Genomic DNA, 27,516 nt, shown 5'->3' on the forward strand with positions numbered 1-27,516 from the left:
AGAAGAGAGAGGTGAAGCTCTAAGACGCTCAAGATCGGGATATATTGGCCAATTGACAAAGAATTTTCGAAATATAAAAGAAGTGATGAAATCAGAGAATTTCAATGATATTGATACCGTTCTGAGGATAAGTCAGAAAATATTGAACACATTTGATAACTTCGAACGGTGTTGTCAACAGCACTTAGAATGCTTGAAGGAACAGTTGGATATTGAAGAAGCTGAAGGCATTTACAGTAGAGAGCTAGAAGCTTAAAAAGACATTGAGGGAGAAATTGATGCGTGGACCCACCGGAACAAAAGACCGTTCATTGACTTTGATCTGCCTCTTGTCGAACCCTGCGATTCTAGTAGACAAGCAGGCTCTAACGAAAGTTCCCAATCAAGTACAGCAACGAAGTTAAAGTTGAAAGCCAGGGCAGATCAAGCTGTTGCCGAGCTTAAGATTAGACAGTTGAAGGAAGAGCAAGAATTGCAAGAAAGAATTGAAGAGATGACGATGAAATTGCGGTTAGAGGAGGCAATTCAAGTCAATAAAATAAAACGTCGACACACATTACTAAAAGCTCAACACGAAATGGAACAAAGAAACACTGAACTAAAAATCTATGAAAGGGCCGAACGAGTTGAGCTATACAATTTTTACGACGACGACGACGACGTGTTACCTGGTTCAAACCCCTTTGGCTCCACACCAAGAAGTGCCCCAAAGGAATCGACTAGAGTTGCAGACTTTAGACAGCGCCTCCCTGTGAACCCGTTTGCAACTCCGATAACACCGATCTCCACTAACCCATTCGCAGCCCCGATGGCCCAGACGCCTGGCAGTTCGTTAGCAACACCGGCAAGGGGAAGCTCAAGTAACCCGTTTAGGACGACAGAATGGCCTGATGTAGTACACAGGAAGCCCAAACCGAAGTTTGTTCATGCTGCGCATGCACCGACACCACAGGCATGGCTGGACCTGAACACACCCGAGTTCTACGTCGCTGATTATGATAACCGTCCTAGCGACACTGCCAATAACGATGAACCACCTAAGCCAGCAGTCCATGAGAAGGTCCTCAGTCAACTGATAAAGCAGCAAGAAAGGATCACCAGCGCCATGACCAACGCTTTAATGCTTCCTAAACCAGAGCTATTAACCTTTGATGGAAACCCATTACACTACTGGAGGTTTATTCGCAACTACGAACAGAACATTGAAGCAAAGACTGAGGATAACGGAGAACGATTGAATTATTTACTGCAATATTGTACGGGCAAGGCTAAAGAAGTGATCAAGAACTGTGTAGTATTGGACTCTACCGACGGCTACCTAACAGCACGAACGTTATTGTTTGAAAGATTCGGCGAACCTTATGTCATAGCCACGGCCTACATTGATCTTGTAACTGAGGGACCCCCGCTGAGGGCGTCTGATAGAGAAGGCCTGCAAGTTTTCGCCGATAAGTTAAAGGACTGGGAATTAACTCTACGTGCCGTTGGATATTATGACGACTTGAACAATGCTGACAACTTGAAGAAAATAGCAGAACGTTTCCCTGTCCACCTAAAGGCTAGGTGGCTCGAGAAGGCTAGAGTGATACGAAGCGGAGGAGGAAAACCCAGCATAGACCATATGTCCGAATTTTTGTCTGCGAGAGCAAAGGCCGCAAATGATCCTGTTTTCGGACAGATTATGGACTCAAAGGACACGTCCAGGGACAGAATGCGACCCCGAAGTAAACCGTTTCAGAACACGCCAAGGCCGCCAAGAGCTACCACCCTAGCGACACACCAAGCAGAAACGCCGAAAGTGACGGCAACAACAAAGGATTCACAATTAGCTTCGAGGGCCGCATATACTTTAAACGACCAGGTAAAGTGTGGTCTTTGTGCCCAAGCACATCTTCTCACAAGCTGCGATGAATTTAAGAAGAAGACGCAAGGTGAAAGAATGAAGTTTGTTCGAGACAAAGGGTTATGTGACAACTGCCTTAAGCGAGGACATAGAGCAAAGAATTGCTATCAGAAAAAACAGTGTGAAGTGGATTCCTGTGAGGGAAAACACCACACGTTGCTGCATCCATCGAACAGCTCTAACCTTAATCAACAGCCGAGCCAGGATTCAAGCAACAATACGAACAGTGCAAAAAATTATAATGTCGTCAAGGCTGATAGCGTAAACAGCGTCGATGTTCTTGCCAAGGAGAAAAGAGTATGTCTTCCAATCGTGCCCGTAAAGGTTCGTGGAAAGAAAGGTCAGAGATCTGTTGTCACCTACGCTCTTTTGGACCAAGGATCCGACACGACATTGTGCGAGAAACGCCTAATAGAACAGCTGGGAATCGAAGGCGCCGAACGAACATTCTCGTTGACAACTATCGAAAAGGCAAACGTTCAGCGAAAGGGATTAACCGCGAGTTTGGAAGTTACAGCTCTTGACTCAGACAATGTCGTCGAGATACCGACCGTATGGACAGTCAAAAAATTGCACATCACTACAGAAGGTGCACCCAGAGATGAAGACATTCGACAATGTATTCATGAACTCAACCATGGCGGACATGAATTTTACTGCTCTTACAACTTTTATTATTTTTGCTGTATTGCTTCAATATAAGCTTTACGCAACTTCACATGAGATTAAAATTGGTTCAATCTCTAACCCAAGCTACCATGAACCGAGAAAAAGCCGTTGGATAACTTGCAGAAGTCGAATTTCATACTACAACAACAGTTCTACCACCTTCCAGCCTCATAAGCCGCTTCTTATCGGAATCCATCCTAATCCTGGACCCAATAAAAACCAAGATAAAGACTCAACAGCTCCTAACCCTGGACCTCACGCAAGATCAAAAGAAAGTAACCAGAATACTCATGGAACACCAAAGAGAAACACTGAACTTTCGATCTTTTATACTAACGCTCGAAGTATTGTTAACAAAATTAGCATACTGAACCTCGAAGTCTCGAACAAGCCCTTCGACATCATAGTGCTAACCGAAACTCACTTGGATAACACCATTGCTGACAGTGAAATTTTCCCTGTAAATTACACAGTTTTCAGGCACGACCGCAAGCATAATGGTCGCTTTGGCGGAGGAGTACTTATCGCAGTTCGAGATCATATTAAAGCTGTATCAAGGGAGATAACATGTTGTGACTCCGAAATGATCTTCATTGACATAATATTTCTTAATAACCACAGGATTACATTAGGAGTTTTTTATAGACCTCCTAATAATGACCCAAAGCCTCTTGAAGATTTACAAGCCGTTCTTAATGATATTTCCGCAACTGACCTCGTACTTGTTGGAGATTTTAATCTACCAGAATTCGATTGGACTAACTCTAGACCTTTAAAAAATTCTGAAAACTACACTTTACTGACAGATATTATACAAGATAATTTTTTCACTCAACTAGTATGTGAACCCACCAGAGACCGAAACGTGCTGGACCTTGTGTTTTCTACATCACCCGATATTATTGATGATTTGCTGGTTGGTGAACCATTTTCCGATCATAACTCCATCACATTCACACTACTCGGATCACCATATGCCCAACGTAAATCACAAAAATATGTCTACTGCTACAAGAAAGCTGACTGGGATTCACTGAGCTCACTTCTTTCTTATATTCCGTGGCACTGTGCTTTTCTGGAGGATAATATTGATTACAACTGGACCTGCTGGAAAGATCTACTGTTCACAGCTGTAGACGAGTGTATTCCGAAACGGAAACCTAAAAAGAAACTCCATGCGCCATGGATATCAAAAGAACTTATAACACTATGTAAAAAGAAGAAGTCACTCTACAAAAGAGCAAAAAGACGTAATGATGAGAATTTGTGGGTAAAGTACCGTAGTTTAAACAACACAGTCAAACGGAAATGCAACTTTGCTCGATGGGCGTATATTAACGATCTAGCACAAGATTTAAAGGAAGGCAACCCCAAGCCTTTCTGGAACTTTGTAAAATCTAAACGTAATGGAACAAACGATCTCCTATCGCTGAAAATCGACGACACTATCTTAACTGATGACTACGATATCGCTAGTAGCATGAATGAGTACTTTTCTTCAGTGTTTACTGTGGAAAACCACGATACTTTTCCGTCACTAAACCGCATTGTTGACAAAAAAATGGAAAACATCTATTGTTCTACTAATGAAGTCAAGAAACATCTTCTGAGCCTGAAGCTTAACAAATCCCCAGGGCCAGATTACATTCCATCGCGTATACTGAAAGAGTTCGCATTGATGCTGGCACCTTCCATAACAGTACTGTTAAACAAATCATTTACATCTGGTACTCTACCTAACGACTGGAAAATAGCGGACGTTACGCCAATCCACAAGAAAGGTTCTAAACACCTTAGGGAAAATTACCGCCCAATCTCACTCACATCTATTGTATGTAAAATTGGTGAAAAAATTATCAAAAACAATGTTATTGAATTCTGGCGTGAATTAAACGTATTAAACGACAACCAGTTTGGTTACCTTCAAGGAAGATCTACTGTAACTCAACTGCTATCTACTGTTAATGATTGGGCGAAGTCAAGAAATTCTTCTATCCCTACAGACGTAATCTTCCTCGACCTGGCGAAAGCCTTTGACAGCGTGCCACACGAGCGCTTGCTCTTAAAACTAAACATGTACGGAATATGCGGGAGCTTACTTCTATGGTTCAGAAATTTTCTCACTAATCGACACCAACGTGTGGTTATAAGAGGAACTTGTTCAAACTGGCTTCCAGTGGTATCTGGAACACCTCAGGGTACAATCGTAGGTCCCATCCTCTTCTTGCTATACATTAACGATATCACAGATCGCATTTCCTCTAATGTGAAACTGTACGCGGACGACACCAAGATTTACAGGCAGCTTATTGACCCTGTTCTAGACACACTAGCTCTTCAACACGATCTAGACCATCTTAGAGAATGGGCATGCACATGGCAGTTACGCTTTAATAATGATAAATGTGAATCTATGCGTATAACCCACTTGCGCGACAAGTCCAAACCGAAGTACATCTTAGGGGAGACTTTAAAGGACGTTAATAGTTTCAAAGATCTTGGTGTTACTATCTCCAATAATCTATCCTGGAGTGAACACATTTGCATCACCGTAAATAAAGCTAACAAAGTCCTAGGGACTATTTTACGAACTGTTGGCACCGCCAATACCACAGTCTTTTCGATGCTATATATCGCGCTTGTAAGACCAATCCTTGAATATGCGTCACCCGTTTGGTGTCCACACCTGGTGAAGGACATAACTGCATTGGATAAAGTACAAAGAAGAGCTTTCAGACTAGCACTTCGACAAACTAGAGGGGAAATGACATACGAAGAAAGATGTAAAATATTGAAGTGGCCTACTCTCTCGACCCGCAGGGACTACCTAACTCTAGTTGAATGTTACAAAATAGTTTTCGGTTTAGGTATTCTAAATTTCCGTGACTTTTTTGAATTTACGAAAGTTACGTCTACCAGAGCTAATCCTTCCTACAAACTTTATGTTAAAGCAGCCAGAGTTAACTGCTACAAATACTCCTTTTTCGTCAGAGTTGTTAATATGTGGAACGATCTACCTAAAGACATTGTTGAAACCGATGGGTTTAGATCATTTAAGCAGAAATTGAAGTCTCACTTAGGTGTTTAATGTTTACATATTGCAGTACACATCGATTAGTATATTTTTTAGTAGAGTCTAGATTAAGGAGGAGACGGGTTCTCTGTTGCTCTGGGTTTCTCGCGCGTGCGCTCACCAGGCGGACAGACTTCATAATCTGTCTGGTGGGTGCGCGTGCGGGAGTGGGGCTCAGGGTGGCGGAGAGCTTGTCTCTCCTTTATTTAGTACATATTCATATACTTATACTTCATTTATAGAGCATTTTTCGCTAATTACGCTGCTTAGGGTCTTTCTTTATAATGCATTTTTGTCATGTTTTGTTGTTTTTCTTGGGAGTTTTCACATAGGGATAACCTCATAACTTCCTTTCAAGTCGCCTATTATTGTGCTTTGTTGTCTTATTTGTATCGCTTTTTGCTAGCCTCTGCTCTTACTTGTATTTTACTATTTGTCAATAATTTATTTGCGATTTGAATAAACTATGTATGTATGTATGTAGGTGGCCACATCTAGCAGAAATACAAATACCTGAAATAGACACTGATGAAGTTACTTTACTCATCGGCAATGATACGCCTGAAGCCTTTTGGGCGTTAGAAGAGAAACGAGGACAACGGAAGGAACCGTATGCGGTCAGGACACTCCTTGGATGGACCATCGTAGGACCGATGACTGAGTCTACGCATCAACAAAGCTTGAACGCACACTACATATCTTCCCACGGTGATGAGCTCAAGGCTCAAGTTGAAAGATTCTGGAGGACCGATTTCGGAGATGCAGTACTAAGTTCCGAAGAATGCATGTCAGCAGAAGATAAAAGAGCGTTGTCTATCATGCAGGAAAGCACGGTTTTATCTGAGGGTCACTACCAAATGGCCCTGCCGTGGAGAAACAGCAGTTATTGTACATTGAACAATCGACCGATGGCTGAGTTTAGACTTGCAACATTAAAACAAAGATTCCTGAACGATCCTGGACTTTATGAGAAATACAAAGAAGTTATAGATGACCATCTGACTAAGGGCTATGCCCGTCGCCTTCCCAACGAGAATTTTGACCAGAAGAGAGTGTGGTACCTACCCCACCATGCTGTGATTACCCCCAAGAAGCTACGCGTGGTATTCGACTGCGCCGCCAAATGGAAAGGCATGTCATTAAATGACCAACTATTGCAAGGACCTGATCAAACGAACAATCTCGTAGGCGTCCTTACTAGATTTCGCGAAGAGCCCATAGATCTAGCAGCAGATATTGAAGCTATGTTTTTGCAAGTCAAGGTTGAGCCCAAGGACTGTGACATGCTTAGATTCCTTTGGTGGCCTGATGGAGATCTTAGTCAACAGCCAGCAAATTTTCAAATGCTAGTCCACATTTTCGGTGCAACGTCTTCGCCAAGTTGTGCGAATTTTGCACTCCGAAAAACAGCTGACGACAATCAAACCGAATTTGATGATGAGATTGTGAACATCGTGCATAGGAACTTCTATGTGGATGATATGCTGAAGTCGACAAGTACTGTTGAAGGCGCTATACGAACTGCATCTGAAGTGACTGAACTGCTACGACGAGGAGGATTTCGTCTCACAAAGTGGATGAGCAATAGTAAAGAAGTCCTCAAGTCGATACCTGAATCTGAAAGAGCTAAGGCTGTAAAGGAACTAGACTTTGAACGATTTCCGACGGAAAGAGCCTTAGGAGTTGAATGGGATGTCGAGAAAGATTGCATCGGATTTAAGACACAGGTAAAGGAAAGGTCTCTTACAAGACGTGGGATGTTATCCATAACGAGTTCTGTGTATGATCCATTGGGTATCGCTGCTCCATTCGTCCTGTTAGCCAAGCTAATCTTGCAAGAACTTTGTAGACAGCAACTAAAATGGGATGACCCAATCCCTGAACATAACCTCGTTGAGTGGAAGAGATGGCTAGAAGACCTACCAAGACTGTCAAATATGAAGCTACCGAGATGCTTGAAGTCACCTGACCTTGGAGACATCGTCACCTATGAATTGCACCATTTCGCAGATGCTTCCCAGTCAGCTTATGGCACCGTATCGTCCCTGCGGATGGTTGACATTAATGGGGAAGTACATTGTTCGTTCCTGAACGGGAAGTCAAGGCTCGCTCCTGTAACACCAGTGACCATTCCTCGCTTAGAACTATCGGCGGCCGTTGTAGCAGTCAAAATTGATAAGATGTTAACAGCCGAGCTAGATCTGCCGCTGACTGAGTCGACGTTCTGGACTGACTCTACAACAGTGCTTCAATACATCAACAACTTCTCAAGACGATTCAACATCTTCGTGGCACATCGGATTGCTATCATTCACGAATTTTCTACCCCCAAGCAGTGGAGATATGTGAATACCAAAGACAATCCTGCGGATGATGAGTCCAGAGGTTTGACCGCGGAGAAAATTACAGGAGACGAAGGAAGGCGATGGTTGTGCGGCCCTGAGTTTTTATGGAAAGGCCAAGATTCGTGGCCAGCACCAGTTCTCAAGATATCTGAGGTACCAAGTGACGACCCAGAAGTGAAGAGAGAGAGACAGGTCTATATGGCACAGCAAAGGGACTCAAAGAACTTCCTGCAACGAATGTACGAGCATTACTCTGATTGGTATCGCTTAAAGGTGGCCATTGCCTGGATGCTGAGATTCAGAAACTACTTCGTAAACAAGTTAAGAAGTTCAAAGCATGATATTGACGTTAAGCCTGCTACAAGAGGAAGAATAACTGTGAAAGAGATTCGAGAAGCAGAAGTTGCAATTATCAAAGATGTACAAGGCCAAGGCTTCACAAGGGAAGTGAATATCTTGAGCAAACAGATTGAGAAGTCGAAAGTCAAAGTTTCCACAAGAGAGAAACCCCTACCAAAGGCAAGTTGCATTTTCAAGCTAGCCCCCGTGCTTAAAGGAGGAGTTTTATTAGTTGGAGGCCGCTTAGAGAACGCCCCAATTTCTGATGCAGCCAAACATCCACCAATTCTACCGAAGAACCACCCTGTCTGCGAGCTTGTTATTAGACATTATCACCAACTGTACGGCCACGCTGGAAGAGAACACCTACTGGCCCTTGTAAGACAGCGATATTGGATAGTAAGCGCAAGATCCCTAATTAGACGTGTGCTGACGACATGCTTTGACTGCCGAAGACGTAAGGCCCCGCCTATATCCCAACAGATGGCAAACTTGCCAGTTGACAGGCTCACCCCTGACGAACCACCATTTTCATTTGTTGGAACGGACTTCTTTGGTCCATTCTTAGTGAAAAGAGGTCGGAGTACAGAGAAACGGTACGGATGCATTTTCACTTGTTTAACATCACGAGCCGTACATCTAGAGGTTGCTCATAGCTTGGAAGCAGATTCCTTCATCAATGCGTTGCAGCGGTTCATGAATCGCAGAGGAAGACCCATCGAAATCAGAAGCGACAATGGCACTAACTATAAGGGTGGTGAGAGAGAGCTACGCAAATCTTTACAAGAATGGAATGTTCAGAAGATCGAGAGTTTCCTAAAACAGAGAGAAATCGTCTGGAAGTTTAATCCCCCAGGAGCCAGCAGCATGGGTGGAATATGGGAGAGAATCATAAGATCTGTAAGGTCCATTTTAAGGGCCCTGTTGAGGGAGCAAGTTACTACAGACGAAGTCCTGTTGACGTTAATGACGCAAGTGGAGGCCATTCTTAACAGTAGGCCGTTGACAACTTGCAGTGATGATCCCAAGGACGACTCCCCTTTAACGCCTAACCATATCCTGTTACTGCGTCCAGGAGCGAGTATGCCTCTAGGTGTATTCACGGCTTCTGATAACTATGGCAGACGTCGATGGAGACAGTGTCAATATCTAGCCAATCTGTTCTGGCGCCGTTGGCTCAAAGAGTACCTACCAACTTTACAATTGAGGCAGAAATGGATCTCCCCACAAAGGAACCTAGCGAAAGGTGATGTTGTTTTGGTGGTGGACGAGACCGTTAAACGGGTCCAGTGGCCTCTGGCATGTGTACTAGAAGTTTACAAGGCAAGGGAGGGACTTGTACGCTCCGCAAGAGCCAAGACGTCTAAGACAGAGTTGGTCCGTCCCATTCACAAATTGTGCTTGCTGGAAGGAGTTGATTAAAGCCTCAAGAAACAAGGAAGCACTGTTAGCGAATTACACAAGAACATTGTTGAGTTAATTGATAATTGTGCAATGAAACCAAATTAATTTGTTATTGTCTTCAGAACAATGATTTAAGAAATGATCCATAAGAAATGCCTCATTTGGGGCCAGTAATGTAGACGACAACAATTTGATTTCCTAATTAGTGTAGGTTATTAATATTCATAAGTTGAAATTATGGGATGTAAACCGGGACAGGCAGCAAGACGATCGTAATACGTACACCATATGTTATGTCAAGATTATATTTGATTTTCCGTAAGATATAGGCTTTTAATTTGTTACTTTTTATTTCTAGTGAACCTCGTAATTATAAATCTATCTATTGTGAATGAAATAACTGAAGAACATCAAGATTATCGAGAATTAAATCGCTGATATAATCGACGAGCGTTTTGCGTTGTGTACCCATTACTGAATTAGATGCCCCACTGAACTAAAGAAGATGTCCGCTACATCCACTTTACATTGTGCCTTTAAACTCTTCCATCATTCACGTTAGCACCCACCAAACTACATAGTCTAGTAGCCAGAGCTTCAAAGTCCTTGCTTTTTTTATTTGGGGGCTGCAGCTAATGTACCGGCTGAGAAAGTAAGGATTTTCTTGGGGGAGTCCTTGCTAATTCAGCCAAATGCTCTTATAAGCAAATGTATGTGAACGCAGCAGGAACTTGGCCAATTCCTTTGGCAACGTCATGTCGTTTGGAAAACCGAATTTTCCTTACCGTTTTCGATAGGGGAATCATGTTCAAGAGCAAATTTCCAGCTAAAATACGTCTTTCTAGTAATTTTCACCTCCCCCGGGCCCTCCCCCCAGCGCTGGCTCTGTGTCCCAAACAATGGCTGTGGATGTTCTATACTCCACATTACATTGTGCCTTTAAACTCTTCCATCATTCACGTTAGCACCCACCAAACTACATAGTCTAGTAGCCAGAGCTTCAAAGTCGTTGCTTTCTTTTATTTGGGGGCTGCAGCTAATGTACCGGCTGAGAAATTAAGGATTTTCTTGGGGGGAGTCCTTGCTAATTCAGCCAAATGCTCTTATAAGCAAATGTATGTGAACGCAGCAGGAACTTTGCCAATTCCTTTGGCAACGTCATTTCGTTTGGAAAACCGAATTTTCTTGACCGTTTTCGATAGGGGAATCATGTACAACAGCAAATTTCCAGCTAAAATACGTCTTTCTAGTAGTTTTCACCTCCCCCGTGCCCTCCCCCCAGCGCTGGCTCTGTGTCCCAAAAGATACCTGTGGATGTTCTATACTCCACTTTACATTGTGCCTTTAAACTCTTCCATCATTCACGTTAGCACCCACCAAACTACATAGTCTAGTAGCCAGAGCTTCAAAGTCGTTGCTTTTTTTAATTTCGGGGCTGCAGCTAATGTACCGGCTGAGAAATTAAGGATTTTCTTGGGGGAGTCCTTGCTAATTCAGCCAAATGCTCTTATAAGCAAATGTATGTGAACGCAGCAGGAACTTTGCCAATTCCTTTGGCAACGTCATTTCGTTATGAAAACCGAATTTTCTTGACCGTTTTCGATAGGGGAATCATGTTCAACAGCGAATGTCCAGCTAAAATACGTCTTTCTAGTAGTTTTCACCTCCCCCGTGCCCTCCCCCCAGCGCTGGCTCTGTGTCCCAAACAATGGCTGTGGATGTTCTATACTCCACATTACATTGTGCCTTTAAACTCTTCCATCATTCACGTTAGCACCCACCAAACTACATAGTCTAGTAGCCAGAGCTTCAAAGTCGTTGCTTTTTTTGATTTGGGGGCTGCAGCTAATGTACCGGCTGAGAAATTAAGGATTTTCGTGGGCGGAGTCCTTGCTAATTCAGCCAAATGCTCTTATAAGCAAATGTATGTGAACGCAGCCGGAACTTAGCCAATTCCTTAGGCAACGTCATTTCGTTTGGAAAACCGAATTGTCTTGACCGTTTTGGATAAGGGAATCACTTTACTTCCGGCGCCTAACATGGCAGCCACATATTCTTTGTCTGTATATACGTTATTGTTTTTTATGGTTTGTCGCTGTTATGTAGTCCCTTTTTCTTATATTGATAATTATAACATTAATCGTCATTTGGATCTTGAAAGAAGTAAATCTCTGCACTTTGGTTTAGTGATTAATTCAGTGGTTTCAAGTTCATCTCCCTGGAATGTTTGTCAGTTAACTTCGTTTCGTCTCAAGTCTGGTTTCTACAAGTCTCGTATTGCCGTTGGAAAAATATCTAAGCATGGTTATACTTCATTATCTATTCCTGGTCATGATCCTCCAACTGATATTACTATTTCTATGGATATTCATCGTAATCCTGGCCCTTCTTCGTTTAACTCTGACCTCAAGACTACGGTTCAACGACTTCATATGGTTCATCACACAAATAATTATCATCGTTCATTGGATATGCCTCGTCTTTCTTTACAACATTTAACATCTACACCTGTGTTATCCCATGTCTTTTATGGCCATAACAGAACATCGGTCCTTAATTACAATAAAGAAATCCTGGATTCCACAGCTGGAAATTCAAATCTTAACCGTCAACTGCCGTTAATAACATACTCAAGAGCAAATCTTTTCGAACTTCGCCGTAATACAAAAGCTCCTTCATCTTGCTGCTCCTCTGCTCTTAAGGAATTAAAGCTTTTTCGATTTCGTGGCAAGCGAGGTGGTCATCGTACAGATCGTTCTACAATTTCATCATCACCTGCTTCAACAACAAACATTAAAATTCCTGCATCACTTGAACCTGCTTCAATTTCTACCTCAACTGCAAACTACATGAAATTTTGTCTCTTAAATGCTCGTTCAATAAACAATAAATCTCTTTTAATTAAGGATTATGTTGTTGAAAGAGACATCGATATTCTCGCTATAACTGAAACCTGGCTAAAAAATACTAATTCTGATTTTATTGTGCGTGATATTTGTCCTACTGGTTATTCGTTTTGTCATGTTCCTCGTCAAAATCGTACTGGTGGAGGTGTTGGCATAATGTATAAAAATAGCCTGAAAATCAATCATCATGTAACAATGTCTCACACGTCTTTTGAATTTATGGAAATGCTACTTCATCATCAATCGTCTACTTATCGTATTGTTATTGTTTATCGTCCACCCTCTTCAAATAGCTTGCTATTTAATGATGATTTCACTACTCTCTTGGAACGACTGGTTACATCTTCTGGCAAACTGGTAATTTCTGGAGATTTTAACTTTCACATCAATGACACTAAAGATAATAATGCTAATCGCTTTATGGATTTACTCGATTGTTTTAATCTGACTGTCCTTGATCCTGTTTCACCTACACATAAAAGTAATCACGTTTTGGATCTAATCATTACAAGATCTGATGAAAAATCTGTGACCAACCTTACTGTACACGATCCTGTTTTATCTGATCATTATGCTGTTCATTGTATGTTATCTGTAAACAAGCCTCTACTTCAATCAAAAAGCATTTCTTATCGCAAGCTTCGTGCAATAGATGCTGATTGTCTCCAACAAGATATTATGAACTCTGCACTATATCAATGTCCTGCTACTCAACTATCTGATTTGTGTACTCAATATGACTCTGTTTTATCGTCTATTTTAAATAAACATGCTCCTTTACGTTCTCGATCCATCTCCCTTCGCCCAAGAGCTCCATGGTATACTGACGAAATTCAAATTAATAAAACAAAGCGTCGTAATCTAGAAAGACGTTGGCGACGTTCCAAATTAGAGGTTGACCGTGAATTATATGTTGATCAATGTAATGTTGTTAAAAAACTGATTTTTGATGCAAAAATGAATTTTTATTCTAATTTGATTACTGATGCTGGTTCTAACAGTAATGATCTATTCCGTTCTATTGATCGATTGCTACACCGTATACCTGAGAAAAAACTACCAACCTCAACTTCATCCACAGATCTAGCTAACAATTTTGTTTACTTCTTTAAAAACAAAATCGTTAACATCAGAAATGGCTTCGTTCCTACGTCACATCTTTCAAATGATTTCTCTTATCTGGATTCACCTAAACTGGATTGTAAAATTGATTCATTTTCGCCTATCTCTATTGATGAATTATCAGCCATTGCGAAAAAGATGTCATCTAAATCCTGTAGTCTTGATCCTTTTCCTGCAAGTCTCCTACTTGGACATTTTGGTGCATTACTGCCTACTATATGTGAAATCGTTAACCTGTCACTTCAAACTGGTGTTGTTCCATCTTCTCTTAAAGTTGCTGTTTTAAAACCGTTACTGAAAAAACCATCTCTTGATCATGAAATTTTTGGAAATTATCCCCCTATCTCTAATTTAAAGAATATCTCCAAGATTATTGGAAAAGTCGTTTCCCTTCAGCTAAATGATTATCTGTCTCTGAACAATCTCCATGAACCATTGCAGTCTGCATACAAAACATTTCATAGCTGTGAAACTGCTCTTCTTCGAGTACAAAATGATATCCTCCACTCCATTGACAATCGTTCTTGTGTTGCCATGCTACTCTTGGACCTATCTGCTGCATTTGACACAGTTGATCATCAAATTCTTCTAGATCGTCTCCATACAAAATTTGGCATTTCTGGCATAGCTCTTCAATGGTTTAAGTCCTACCTCACTGATCGCTTTCAATTTGTTTCCATTGATGATTTTTCTTCTGAAGCCCTTCAACTTGATTGTGGCGTACCTCAAGGTTCTGTACTTGGTCCTTTGTTGTATCTCCTTTATACTTCTCCAGTAGCTGATATCCTCCGAATACACAGAATGTCTTTCCACCTTTATGCTGATGACACTCAATTATATATTCCTTTCTCCTGTAATGATGATTTGTCCCTTAATGATTCCATGAATCTGATTGAAAACTGTCTATCTGATATTGATGCTTGGATGACTACAAATAAATTGAAACTAAATAAAGGCAAAACTGAATTCCTGTTATTTTCTTCAAAGCACAGCCCACAGTTAACTCTTCCTTCTCTTCAATTTGGTTCTGATGTGATAATGCCCTCAATGCATGCTCGGAACATTGGTGTCATATTTGATACGCATCTTACTTTGGTTCGTCATGTGAATAATATTTGCAAGTCTTCTTTTTATCATCTCAGAAACATTGCTAAAATAAGAAAATACATCTCTTTGAAAACAACTGAAACTCTCGTCCACGCGTTCATATCCTCCAAACTCGACAACTGTAACTCTCTGCTCTTTGGCTTACCAAACAAACTCTTAGATAAACTACAATCTGTACAGAATGCTGCTGCCAGAATAATCACTCTTTCCCATAAACATGACCACATTACACCTATCCTCGTTAATCTGCATTGGCTACCAATTGAATCTAGAATCAAATATAAAATCCTATTACTTACTTTTAATGCTCTTCATGGCCAATCTCCTATCTATATCCGGGAACTCATTTCAGTGTATAAACCGAACCGTAATCTTCGTTCTGCATCACAAGTTCTTCTATCAGCACATTCTTATAATCTTAAATCTTATGGTCATCGCTCCTTCTCTGTGGCTGCTCCTGAACTCTGGAACTCACTTCCAATATCTCTCCGAAATGCATCAAGTCTTGCCTCATTCAAAACTGAACTTAAAACTTATCTCTTCAAATTAGCATATTCTTTGTAAATTATTTTATTTTGTCGTTGTCTTTGTCGTTTGTTTACTAGCGCTTAGAACAGATTTGTATTTGCGCTTTATAAATAAATATTATTATTATTATTATTATTATTATGTTCAACAGCAAATTTCCAGCTAAAATACGTCTTTCTAGTAGTTTTCACCTCCCCCGTGCCCTCCCCCCAGCGCTGGCTCTGTGTCCCAAACAATGGCTGTGGATGTTCTATACTCCACATTACATTGTGCCCTTAAACTCTTCCATCATTTACGTTAGCACCCTCCAAACTTCATAGTCTAGTAGCCAGAGCTTCAAAGTCGTTGCTTTTTTTTATTTGGGGGCTGCAGCTAATGTACCGGCTGAGAAATTAAGGATTTTCTTGGGGGAGTCCTTGCTAATTCAGCCAAATGCTCTTATAAGCAAATGTATGTGAACGCAGCAGGACCTTTGCGAATTCCTTTGGCAACGTCATTTCGTTTTGAAAACCGAATTTTCTTAACCGTTTTCGATAGGGGAATCATGTTCAACAGCAAATTTCCAGCTAAAATACGTCTTTCTAGTAGTTTTCACCTCCCCCGGGCCCTCCCCCAAGCGCTGGCTCTGTGTCCCAAACAATGGCTATGGATGTTCTATAATCCACAATGTATTGTGCCATCAAACTCTTCCATCATTCACGTTAGCCCCCACAAAACTACATAGTCTAGTAGCCAGAGCTTCAAAGTCGTTGCTTTTTTTTATTTGGGGACTGCAGCTAATGTACCGGCTGAGAAATTAAGGATTTTCTTGGGGGAGTCCTTGCTAATTCAGCCAAATGCTCTTATAAGCAAATGTATGTTAACGCAGCAGGAACTTTGCCAATTCCTTAGGCAACGTCATTTCGTTTGGAAAACCGAATTTTCTTGACCGTTTTCGAAAGGGAAACATGTTCAACAGCAAATTTCCAGCTTAAATACGTCTTTCTAGTAGCTTTCACATCCTCCGTGCCCTCCCCCCAGAGCTGGCTCTGTGTCCCAAACAATGGCTGTGGATGTTCTATACTCCACATTACATTGTGCCTTTAAACTCTTCCATCATTCACGTTAGCACCCACCAAACTACATAGTCTAGTAGCCAGAGCTTCAAAGTCGTTGCTTTTTTTAATTTCGGGGCTGCAGCTAATGTACCGGCTGAGAAATTAAGGATTTTCTTGGGGGAGTCCTTGCTAATTCAGCCAAATGCTCTTATAAGCAAATGTATGTGAACGCAGCAGGAACTTTGCCAATTCCTTTGGCAACGTCATTTCGTTTGGAAAACCGAATTTTCTTGACCGTTTTCGATAGGGGAATCATGTTCAACAGCGAATGTCCAGCTAAAATACGTCTTTCTAGTAGTTTTCACCTCCCCCGTGCCCTCCCCCCAGCGCTGGCTCTGTGTCCCAAACAATGGCTGTGGATGTTCTATACTCCACATTACATTGTGCCTTTAAACTCTTCCATCATTCACGTTAGCACCCACCAAACTACATAGTCTAGTAGCCAGAGCTTCAAAGTCGTTGCTTTTTTTAATTTCGGGGCTGCAGATAATGTACCGGCTGAGAAATTAAGGATTTTCTTGGGGGAGTCCTTGCTAATTCAGCCAAATGCTCTTATAAGCAAATGTATGTGAACGCAGCAGGAACTTTGCCAATTCCTTTGGCAACGTCATTTCGTTTGGAAAACCGAATTTTCTTGACCGTTTTCGATAGGGGAATCATGTTCAACAGCAAATGTCCATCTAAAATACGTCTTTCTAGTAGTTTTCACCTCCCACGTGCCCTCCCCCCAGCGCTGGCTCTATGTCCCAAACAATGGCTGTGGATGTTCTATACTCCACATTACATTGTGCCCTTAAACTCTTCCATCATTTACGTTAGCACCCACCAAACTACATAGTCTAGTAGCCAGAGCTTCAAAGTCGTTGCTTTTTTTGATTTGGGGGCTGCAGCTATTGTACCGCCTGAGAAATTAAGGATTTTCTTGTGGGAGTCCTTGCTAATTCAGCCAAATGCTCTTATAAGCAAATGTATGTGAACGCAGCAGGAACTTTGCGAATTCCTTTGGCAACGTTATTTCGTTTGGAAAACCGAATTTTCTTGACCGTTTTCGATAGGGGAATCATATTCAACAGCAAATTTCCAGCTAAAATACGTCTTTCTAGTAGTTTTCACCTACTCCGTGCCCTCCCCCAGCGATGGCTCTGTGTCCCAAACAATGGCTGTGGATGTTCTATACTCCAAATTACATTGTGCCCTTAAACTCTTCCATCATTTACGTTAGCACCCACCAAACTACATAGTCTAGTAGCCAGAGCTTCAAAGTCGTTGCTTTTTTTGATTTGGGGGCTGCAGCTAATGTACCGGCTGAGAAATTAAGGATTTTCTTGGGGGAGTCCTTGCTAATTCAGCCAAATGCTCTTATAAGCAAATGTATGTGAACGCAGCAGGAACTTTGCCAATTCCTTTGGCAACGTCATTTCGTTTGGAAAACCGAATTTTCTTGACCGTTTTCGATAGGGGAATCATGTTCAACAGCAAATTTCCAGCTAAAATACGTCTTTCTAGTAGTTTTCACCTCCCCCGTGCCCTCCCCCCAGCGCTGGCTCTGTGTCCCAAACAATGGCTGTGGATGTTCTATACTCCACATTACATTGTGCCTTTAAACTCTTCCATCATTCACGTTAGCACCCACCAAACTACATAGTCTAGTAGCCAGAGCTTCAAAGTCGTAAATTTAAAATAAGTTTGTAAATCATTAAAAATAATAATAATAATAATAAAAGAATATTTACATTATGTACTTTGTGAAAATTTAAAGAGAAAAAGTTACTATTTACAAAAAACTAGAAAAAAACAAAATGAAAAACAAGCATTATAAAAAAGTGTAAAATTATCTAATATCGGCAAGGTTAGTATTAATGCTAAAGTCCAAGAGAAAGTCACTTTCGTTGGTCTTATAAAAAGGAGTGCGGGAGCCTCTAACGCATGTAATTACAGCTTTCAAAATCTCAAACGACAACTTTGTTCTAATAGATGTTATTGTGTCAGAATAGCTTTGCCCAGTTTTGTTCGCCAGTTTATCCGCTAGAGTTTTTAGGAAAATTTGGCTTTCCTTGCCCATACCACCATTGGTCCCAAAGATAAGCGGTGTAAATGAACCCATTTCCACTTCCCGAACTCTCTGTTGATATTTTCTTTTCTTTTCTTGCTCTTGTTCGTTGAATATTGATGAGGTGGTTTTCTTCTGGTTGCACTTGGAGTTGACATGCGACACTCGTACGTCAAACAATGCTGTCACTCCTCGTTGCCAGAATGCCCCCGCTTTGATATCCAGGCGTGCATCTTCGCTTGTAGTCGTGGATTTTAGGTTAAACCGTTCTCCATTCAGTGGAATCAGCCGAGGCTCGGCTTGGACGTTATGGCAGACTTTGCTCAAGAGAGTGGTTAAAAAGTCGCGAACATTGTCATGTCTTTGGGCAATGAAGCCTCCTTTCTTGCAGGATAACGCGTGATTGACGTCGAAAGACGAGCCACATGGACAAGTCAAAGGTAGATCACTTAGGGGCATGTTATATCGTAAGCGCAAGGCATCTCTAAATTCTTGCTTGTTGAGGGTTAGGCCTTGGTTGTCATAAGGAATAGTGTTTAACCAGGAACTTGCACCTTTATCTCTTGCTTGATCGATGTAAGTTGCCATTTCTGGATTCATCATACCGTCGATGCGCTCGATTTTCGACTTTGTCATAATTGCTTTCAAACTGCGATATTGACTCTTGAGATCCTCTGAGTCCTCCAAAGGTGTTAAATTTTGATCTTTTATAGACTCGGTGTGTCTAGATGTTATTAACTTCGATGCTGCGAATTGTTGAGGCGAATCTTCTTTTAAGCAAGGAATGCCCAAACCACCCTGATTTGGAGTTAACGTGACAACTTCGTGCAGTGAATCAGTTAGGGGCTCCTCTTGACCAAAAAGGGTAGGTAGGAAAACCTCATGAAGTACCTCTTGAATAGGATTCACAAAGTCTTCAAAGGATTCAATTGTACGCATGCAGAAAGTGAACTTTGATTTGAAGCCTTTCGTAAAGGCAACAAAGGCTGCCTGTGGTTGACTTTTGGCGATTTCAGAGAGAGCCTCAAGTTCTTCCTTCCATTTTGCAACCTTTTCAGTGCAAAATTGCTCCTTGTAACTTAGAGATCCAATCACAGCTCCTAGATGACGTTTACCTTCTGTGGAAATGTTCACTCCGTCCCCGAAAGCTCGTTCAGCTGCTGAGGATAATTCGTGGTTCTTTAGAATTAGCCAGCTCTTTGATCCATTAACGTGGTATCCATATTTTATTCCTTCCTTACTAAGGTGTTTGTACCAAGCAGAGAGTGTATCGAGATTTCCTGCTCCTGTAGAATCATCTGCAAACCAGACTTGTTTGACTGTCGGGAAGCTTGATCTTAAACTGCTTATCATCAGAGAGGTGTTGATTGCATACCAAGGCATGGCCAAAGGGTCCCCTTGTGTTGTACCTTCTTGCGATAGGATCTCACCACCTCCAGTTATGAAGAGTCTTGAGGGGCTTCTATAGGTGTTTATTATGTACAATGATATTTCTTGGCACGTGATCTGAATGTTATGCATAGCAACATTTCTATTCATCATGTTGAAAGCGTTGTTTGCATCTACCAGTAGAACCCCATCCGTTTCTTCTTCGGAAAAGATGTCACTCATGGCATGAATGGCTGCTTCCGCTCCAGCGGTGTAGCCTGCACAGACTTGCAGAGGGCCTGCTGCTTCTCTGATATCGTCTTTAAAGAACGCAGAAATTGCTTTCCCGATGATTCGTCTAAGAACTTCTCCCACTCCAATTGGTCGAATTCCAGGATTCTTATCAAGAGGTATTAGCCTGCACGATGTATATCCCTCGAGAAGAGAGGGACTATATGATAATCGTAGCAAGTTCCTGGTCATGATAGCGATTTCTTCTCGTAGATGTTTTCCTTCATTGATAAAACTCTTTGAGCAGAGAATTCTACAATACAATTGAGCATCCATCCCAGAAGGACCAGCAGAGCCTCTTGTTCGCATGGCAGAATTGTAAATCAATTGTTCATCGATTGAATCAAAAATACTTGGAGGGATGAAGTCGATCGGACCATGCAAAAGGCATTCATTCTCCATGCCAGCAGCTGGTGGATGTTTCTTTGTTAGCTCCTCTAGGACATCTGGCGTTAGAGTAAGGAGACCAGATGAACTCTCCTTATCCAGCATCTTTATAGCAGCTGTCAACTTTCCCTGCATGACTAATTTGGCGAATACTTTGGAGATATCCTCTACTGATCTGGCTTTCTTTGACTTGCTAAATCTGCTCTGAATGAATCTTATTTCTTTCATAAGGATTGATAGATCCCCGTTTTTCCACAAGGACAGTCTCCTCTCAATTGCCGCGACATGCTCCTTGCTTTTTGACGACGCTGAGGGCTTTTGTAGAATCAGCGATGGTAGTATCATAAAGGCTTTTAAGGCAATGGAGTTTAAATCTGAGACACCGTTGAATTGCTTAATCCAGTACGTCAGCTCAGTTATAAAACTTTTGCCTGCTTTTCCTGATGGAACATTGAAAATATTTCTCTTGAAAAGCGTAATTTCATCAGAGATATCAGTTACGTCCTTGCAGAATTGTTCATAGGTTAAGTTTCCCCAGTGTTTTCCTTTAATCTGAGAGGGCAGGACATTGAAATCAGGTAAATTTGGCTGGATTTTGCTTGAGGTGTTTTTTCCATTGTCATGAGGCGTCTCAAGAGATTCTGAAGCTGTAGTATGCAAATTTGTAGATGGTCTTGGTTGACTAGTCGCATATTCACCCTCATCATCTTCAATATTTTCAATGATTCCCGCAATTTCTTGTCTTTCCTGTGTTGAAGTTGTAATATTTGTGGAGTTTTGAGATTTTTCGATTCTTGATGCTTCGTCTCTCAAATTCTGGCATGTCAAACCGAGGTTTTCATAGCCCAATTCTTCCCAAAGCTCCTTCATTACCAGAGTATAGCCTTTCTTTCTGCCATTTTGGTTAAGCGGTTGATCATTCGAAATTATTTCTTTTGCTCTTATTTTGCACTGTAAAACATCGCTGTTCATCTTTTCTGTCTATTTGATTCGTTTTCCTTTCCTTGACATGGTGCATTAAGGCTAAAATTACGGCAGAAACTAACGGACACCCTCAAAAGATTCTTTTCAGTCGTTTTTCATTATTATTACCGGCTGAGAAATTAAGAGTGGTTGTCAGCAAAAATCAGACATTTTGGCAAATCCGCGGCAAGGGCCGAAAATTTGATTTTGCTAATATTTTAAACTTAGGTTGGCCTTAGTGTAAGTAAAACCACTGTGTAGTTTGTTTGGTAAAATAGCGCTTAGTTTTCGAGAAAATCGAAGAAAAGAGTTTTGGACTAAATTCGCTAATTTTCGGCCGATAATTTACATCAACTTTAACAGCTTATCGCGACCAAACAAAGCAACCTAGCACTGTAATAAGACTAAATAGTAGTTAATTGGTATCTTAAGAAAAAAATTGGTAGAGTGTTAGTAATTTTGGTGAAATTTTTCGATTTTTACCTAATTTATTTTTGGAGCACATATAAAACTCCTCTTAAAATGGGGTCAAAATCATCAGATTTTTTTTCATGTGCGACGAAAAATTTTTACCAAAAAGACAACCTGAATTAAAGTTGAAATAATGATTTCCACGAATCATGCAAAATTTTCTTGGGGAAATTATTTTGCGCGTTGCACCACAGCCTGTAAGTTGTAAGAAACTCACGGATTTTATCTGTCGGCGAGTTCAATCAATTTACATTTTGTTTACTAATGTAAACGAATTCATGTTGACTTTCTAAGAAATAAAAAAAAAAGAAACGATTTTAAAGAAAAAATAAAAGCTCTTGGACTTATTCTGAAAGAAGTTGAAACAGTAAACTCAAACTATGAATTAAATTTGCTCAAAATTCACTCGACTAACCCAAAATAGTATTGCACGTCTCTGGCCTTAAAATGATAACATGATTATTTTTATCAAAACATACAAAATATTTGCTACAACCTGCCAGATTCCATAAAATAGTTGATTAAAGTTTAAATTTTAAGAATTCTTGCTATGATATATTTTTTACTATGATTTTGGGTTTATATAACAAGACACCCTCCAAAATAACAACAAAAGAAAGTTTTAAAAACGTCATGGTTCCGGTCGGCACCAATTAACGTTGCACGCATGAAATTGACAAGTAATTGTTGTCCAATCATGCTTATGTTTTTTAAATGCAACATAATTCCTTTAGTTGGTTACTGCGTTGCTTTTAAGTACACTGAATAGAATGGAGATTTGCTGTTCATTTAAAACGATTGTTGGAGGAACCTGTGGATTCGACAGAAAAGATCGAAAGCAAGACACCACAGTTATACCTTTACAAGCATGTAAAAAAGAAATCAATGCGCATAGATCCGCATTTCAGTTTACGGGCATCGAGAATGAGATAGATCTAATTCTTAGCCGAGCAGCCATATTTACTTCGCCGGAAGATATCCATAGTTGGACTGTTTGTCCCCTGCATCGATCCAAACTTGGGCTAGGATGGGCTAGAGGTAATAACGCCAGGTGTAGAGTACCCCCTGCTCTCTCTAATCACAGTGAAATCAAGGGAAAGTGGCCAAAGTGCGATAGGGGTATTAGTAAGGACGATTCGCAGCTGATATTAAAGAAGACTGGCATTTTCCTGCAAGTTGGATCAGGTAAGAAATATGTAATGAATATTTAATTTCTGTTAATTGATTGTATCTGAATGTTTGATATGCTTTTTTTTTTTGTCAGGTATCTGTTCATCTTGTCGTAAGACGTTGAAGACATTTGGGCCAATTACTCCAAATAAAGCAGAAAGTCTTCTCGATCAGATGAGTGCATTAACACTTGTAAGTTAGAACTAGTAGTTCACTACTGAGGTTTTCCATATTCTGTGAACTCAGACATTTCATTGGCTTGTTGTGAAATTGGTTTTTCACTGCCGCCAGTCAAGAACAAAGAAGGTACGGACTGATTATTTTTGATTGATGGCAGCGAAAAACTAAATTTGAGTGTGCTGCTCACTACCGAGTTACTGTGCGATGCAATCGATTATTTAATGAATTCAACGAATATGAGAAACTTTTTATTTACATTTTTGGCGGGAAATGGCGCACCTGCGGCATTTGTATGTACTGCGCTAATAATGTTGTTGAATACTAAATAAATAAATGAAAAGAAGAAAAAAGCAAATAGTTGTTTTATTTCCACTAAATACTTACTACTACTATGTACTTTCTATTTCCAGAATAGTGATAATGAGGATGAGAAAGTAAAGTTTTGCCCACAATTTACCACCCCAACGTTTCAAGCATCAGCGGGTGTTGTTACGGAAACCCCTATGAGCCTATATCAACCTGACGAGACGTCTTTTGCTTCCACCATCTCAGAAGATGAATCTACCACTCTAACCACACCGAGGGAAAAACTGAATGCATTTCTCATTTCAAGGGATGTAAGTCCGATCAGATACGCTCTTTCAGCGCCAATGGAACAGCTTTCAGACCGTACAAAACGTTTCCACATGCGTAAAGCTCGCCAAGTTGTTACTAATTGCCTGGAAGAAATCGCGCCTGGCCAGTCGACCGCTCTGCTTGAAGGCTTAACATGTGACAAGTTCGATAAAGATGAAAAAAAAGATATTTCTCTGTTGGATGCTTTGGCAGAATGCTATAGAAATACCAGTCACTGGAGCACCCGAAGGCAGATTTTGTCTATTATGGCTGATAAGGTTACCTTTAAGGAACTTCAGAAATGGATACCAGACTTGACCAGATACCGTTTCAACATCGCTAAACATCATATATTGCTACATGGTAGGGGCTCTGTACTCCCTCCTTTAAAAAACACAAGAGTTTGTGTTGAGCCAGAAAAAATTGACCACTTTGTTACCTTTATATCAAGTTCTCATGTCATACAGGACTTGCCATTTGGAGAAAAAACATTAAAACTTTCTACTGACAGAGATATAAAAATCCCAAATGTTGTACGAAATCTTATCCCAGAGCAATGTATTCAACAGTACGAAAGATATTGCAAGGAGATGAATTTCCAACCGATGAGCCGCAGCACATTGCGCAGAGTTCTTAACGTCTGCTCTGCTTCAGTCCGTAAATCCTTACAAGGACTTGATTATATCTCAGCCATGGGCGGAAAAGCCTTCGATGACTTGGAGAAAGTCGTTGATAAGCTTGGAGATTGCTATGAAAGGGGTTTGACGTGGGCCAAACAAAGAAACCAAAAACTCAAAGATGCCAAACGCTACTTAAAGGGTGACTATAAGGTAAGAACAGGTGGAAGGTATATGCATGATCAATTCCATGAACATGCGAATCTCACCTTGTTATAATTGAAATATAATAAGTCTTTCCAAAACAGGAAATAAAGTACGCTAGGGCATGTTTTGATAAACTACCAAACTGTTGAGTGGCATCGTTAGTTCATGTAAGAATACAGCAGGACTAATTGTTGTTTTTTGTTCATTCATTTTTCCAGATTCATATTTCTAGTCATTCTGAAGTTGCCGATCACTGTAGGGCATATGCTCTTAGTCTTTCAAACGATTACAATTATACTGCCGTCTGTGATCATGAACACAATGCGAAATGTGACAGATGCCGCTTATTTCCCGATGTTTTGACTGAAATTCGCGCAGCTTTGGATGAAGTACATTGCTCTTCCGAGGAAAAAGAAGCTATGGAGTACGTAACTACACAGGCAGCCCAATACATTGAGTCTTGGAAAGCACATATTTTAAGATCAATCAATCAGGACGCTGCACGACACGACATTTTAGAAGAGTTGGATTCTCATTGCGCCTTTATTGTGTTAGACTGGGCGATGAAATTCGTACCTCGTAAATACCGTGAAAGCCAGAGAGACTGGTTCGGGAAACGGGGACTTCCGTGGCACATAACGGTATTAACCAGGAAGAAGGATGATGGTGAGGTACAAATGCTTACTTTTGTACATGTGTTCAAATCCTGCAGCCAGGATAGTACTACTGTTGTGGCAATCATTGACGATGTCTTAAGGCAGCTCCCATCGATTGCACCCGAGATAAATACCGTATATCTGCGACAGGACAATGCAGGGTGTTATCACTCTGCATTAACTCTGCTGTCTTTACCAATGATAGCGAAAGCAACTGGGATCAAAATCCGACGTATCGATTTTTCAGATCCTCAAGGGGGAAAAGGGGCGTGTGACCGCAAGGCAGCCCATCTCAAAAATCACATGAATAAATATTTGAACTCCGGGAAAGATATCGAGAATCCAAAGCAAATGAAGGCAGCGATCGAGTCCTTTGGAGGCATCCCTGGAGTAAAAGTAATAGTGTGTGATTTACAAGCTAGCCCTGAGGGCGTGGCTGGGAAATGGGAGGGTGTGAGCCATATTAACAACATAGAGTATAAACGCGAGTCCATGACAGTGTGGATGGCTTACGATACTGGTCCCGAAAAAGTCTTGTCTTTGAGTAATTTTTGTCTGCCCTCATCCTTACCAAAGCTAATCCATAACAAAGATACCACGGACCAGAATCAAATATCGTTCACTACAGTGAAAGCAAGGGTACAACCAAAGAAATCTCTTCTAAAACGTGATGCTGAAAATGACGAAACTGAAAGTGACGACGAAACTGAAAGTGACGACGAAACTGAGAGTAAAGAAAACAGTGATCAAAGACCCGACACTTCCAGCAAATTGTTTTTTTGTCCCGAACAAGGCTGCACTAAGTCATTCCAGAGGTACTCTTCCCTAGAAAAACATTTGGATTGTGAAAACCATAAATACGCATTAGAACATGAAACACTTTATGACAAGGCAATGAAATTATATGCAACAAAACTTGAAAAAGGAACCAGTAAAAACCCGGAATCAACAAAAAGTAACAATTTGCCACAGCTTGATATTGGTCCTGAGCTTCATATGGGCTGGGCCTTAAAATCATCTGCTAAGAGAAAACGGTTTTCTGATACACAGAAAAAGTACCTAGTTGATGTGTTCGATGCCGGGGAGCAAACAGGTCAAAAAGCCGATCCAGCTGATGTATCGAGAGAGATGAGATCGGCCAGACACATCGACGGTTCACGTCTTTTTAACAAGAGCGACTTTCTAACATCACAGCAGATCGCTAGCTTTTTCTCGCGCTTAGCGAAAAAGAGGAGGACAACAGCAGCCGAAGATGAATATAATGATGATGATGACGGTGCTGATGATGATAATGATGACGATGACAAGGACAATGATGACGATGACAAGGACAATGACGATATAAATAACAACGATTTCGAAAAGCAAAAGCAAAAAGAAATCCAAGAATTGACGAAAATCTTGATGGGCACGATAGGCTTGAAACATCCAATAAGGTTCGAAAAGCATAATATTTGTGAATTAACTACTCAAAGGAAACTTTCGAAATTCTCTGTTCACATGTTACGAGAAATCTGTACTTCCCTTGAACTTGATACATCTGACATCAAGGTAAAGCGCAAAAAGCCTTACATGGATTTACTGGAAAAACTGGTTATCAGTTGCACTTGCTGAACAAAATAATAATGGTATTGGACATCAAAAGGTAAATAAAGTAAAATTGCGTTAGGATTCTATTGCGTAATTACTTGTCAATTTCATGCGTGCAACGTTAATTGGTGCCGACCGGAACCATGACATTTTTAAAACTTTCTTTTGTTGTTATTTTGGAGGGTGTCTTGTTATATAAACCCAAAATCATAGTAAAAAATATATCATAGCAAGAATTCTTAAAATTTAAACTTTAATCAACTATTTTATGGAATCTGGCAGGTTGTAGCAAATATTTTGTATGTTTTGATAAAAATAATCATGTTATCATTTTAAGGCCAGAGACGTGCAATACTATTTTGGGTTAGTCGAGTGAATTTTGAGCAAATTTAATTCATAGTTTGAGTTTACTGTTTCAACTTCTTTCAGAATAAGTCCAAGAGCTTTTATTTTTTCTT

General features: G+C 40.7%; 2 protein-coding genes across 2 annotated transcripts; one reads left to right on the top strand and one right to left on the bottom strand.

Moving 5' to 3' along the window:
• Window positions 1-18,324: 18,324 nt before the first annotated feature.
• LOC148911119 (uncharacterized) lies at window positions 18,325-21,529 on the bottom strand. The gene has a single exon (XM_089029893.1). It carries the CDS (start codon window positions 21,457-21,459, stop codon window positions 18,325-18,327), a length of 3,135 nt encoding a protein of 1,044 aa, XP_088886019.1. The 5' UTR covers window positions 21,460-21,529.
• Window positions 21,530-23,918: 2,389 nt separating this feature from the next.
• LOC148911120 (uncharacterized) lies at window positions 23,919-27,492 on the top strand. Its single transcript, XM_089029894.1, has 3 exons — window positions 23,919-24,818; window positions 25,031-26,744; window positions 27,488-27,492. Exons 1-3 carry the CDS (start codon window positions 24,024-24,026, stop codon window positions 27,490-27,492), a joined length of 2,514 nt encoding a protein of 837 aa, XP_088886020.1. The 5' UTR covers window positions 23,919-24,023.
• The last annotated feature ends 24 nt before the right edge of the window (window positions 27,493-27,516 follow it).

Source organism: Actinia tenebrosa, unplaced genomic scaffold (assembly GCF_029948245.1).
Source record: "Actinia tenebrosa isolate PJP-AT-01 unplaced genomic scaffold, QUT_ActTen_1.0 PGA_scaffold14__42_contigs__length_11649687, whole genome shotgun sequence".
Lineage (NCBI taxonomy): Eukaryota > Metazoa > Cnidaria > Anthozoa > Actiniaria > Actiniidae > Actinia > Actinia tenebrosa.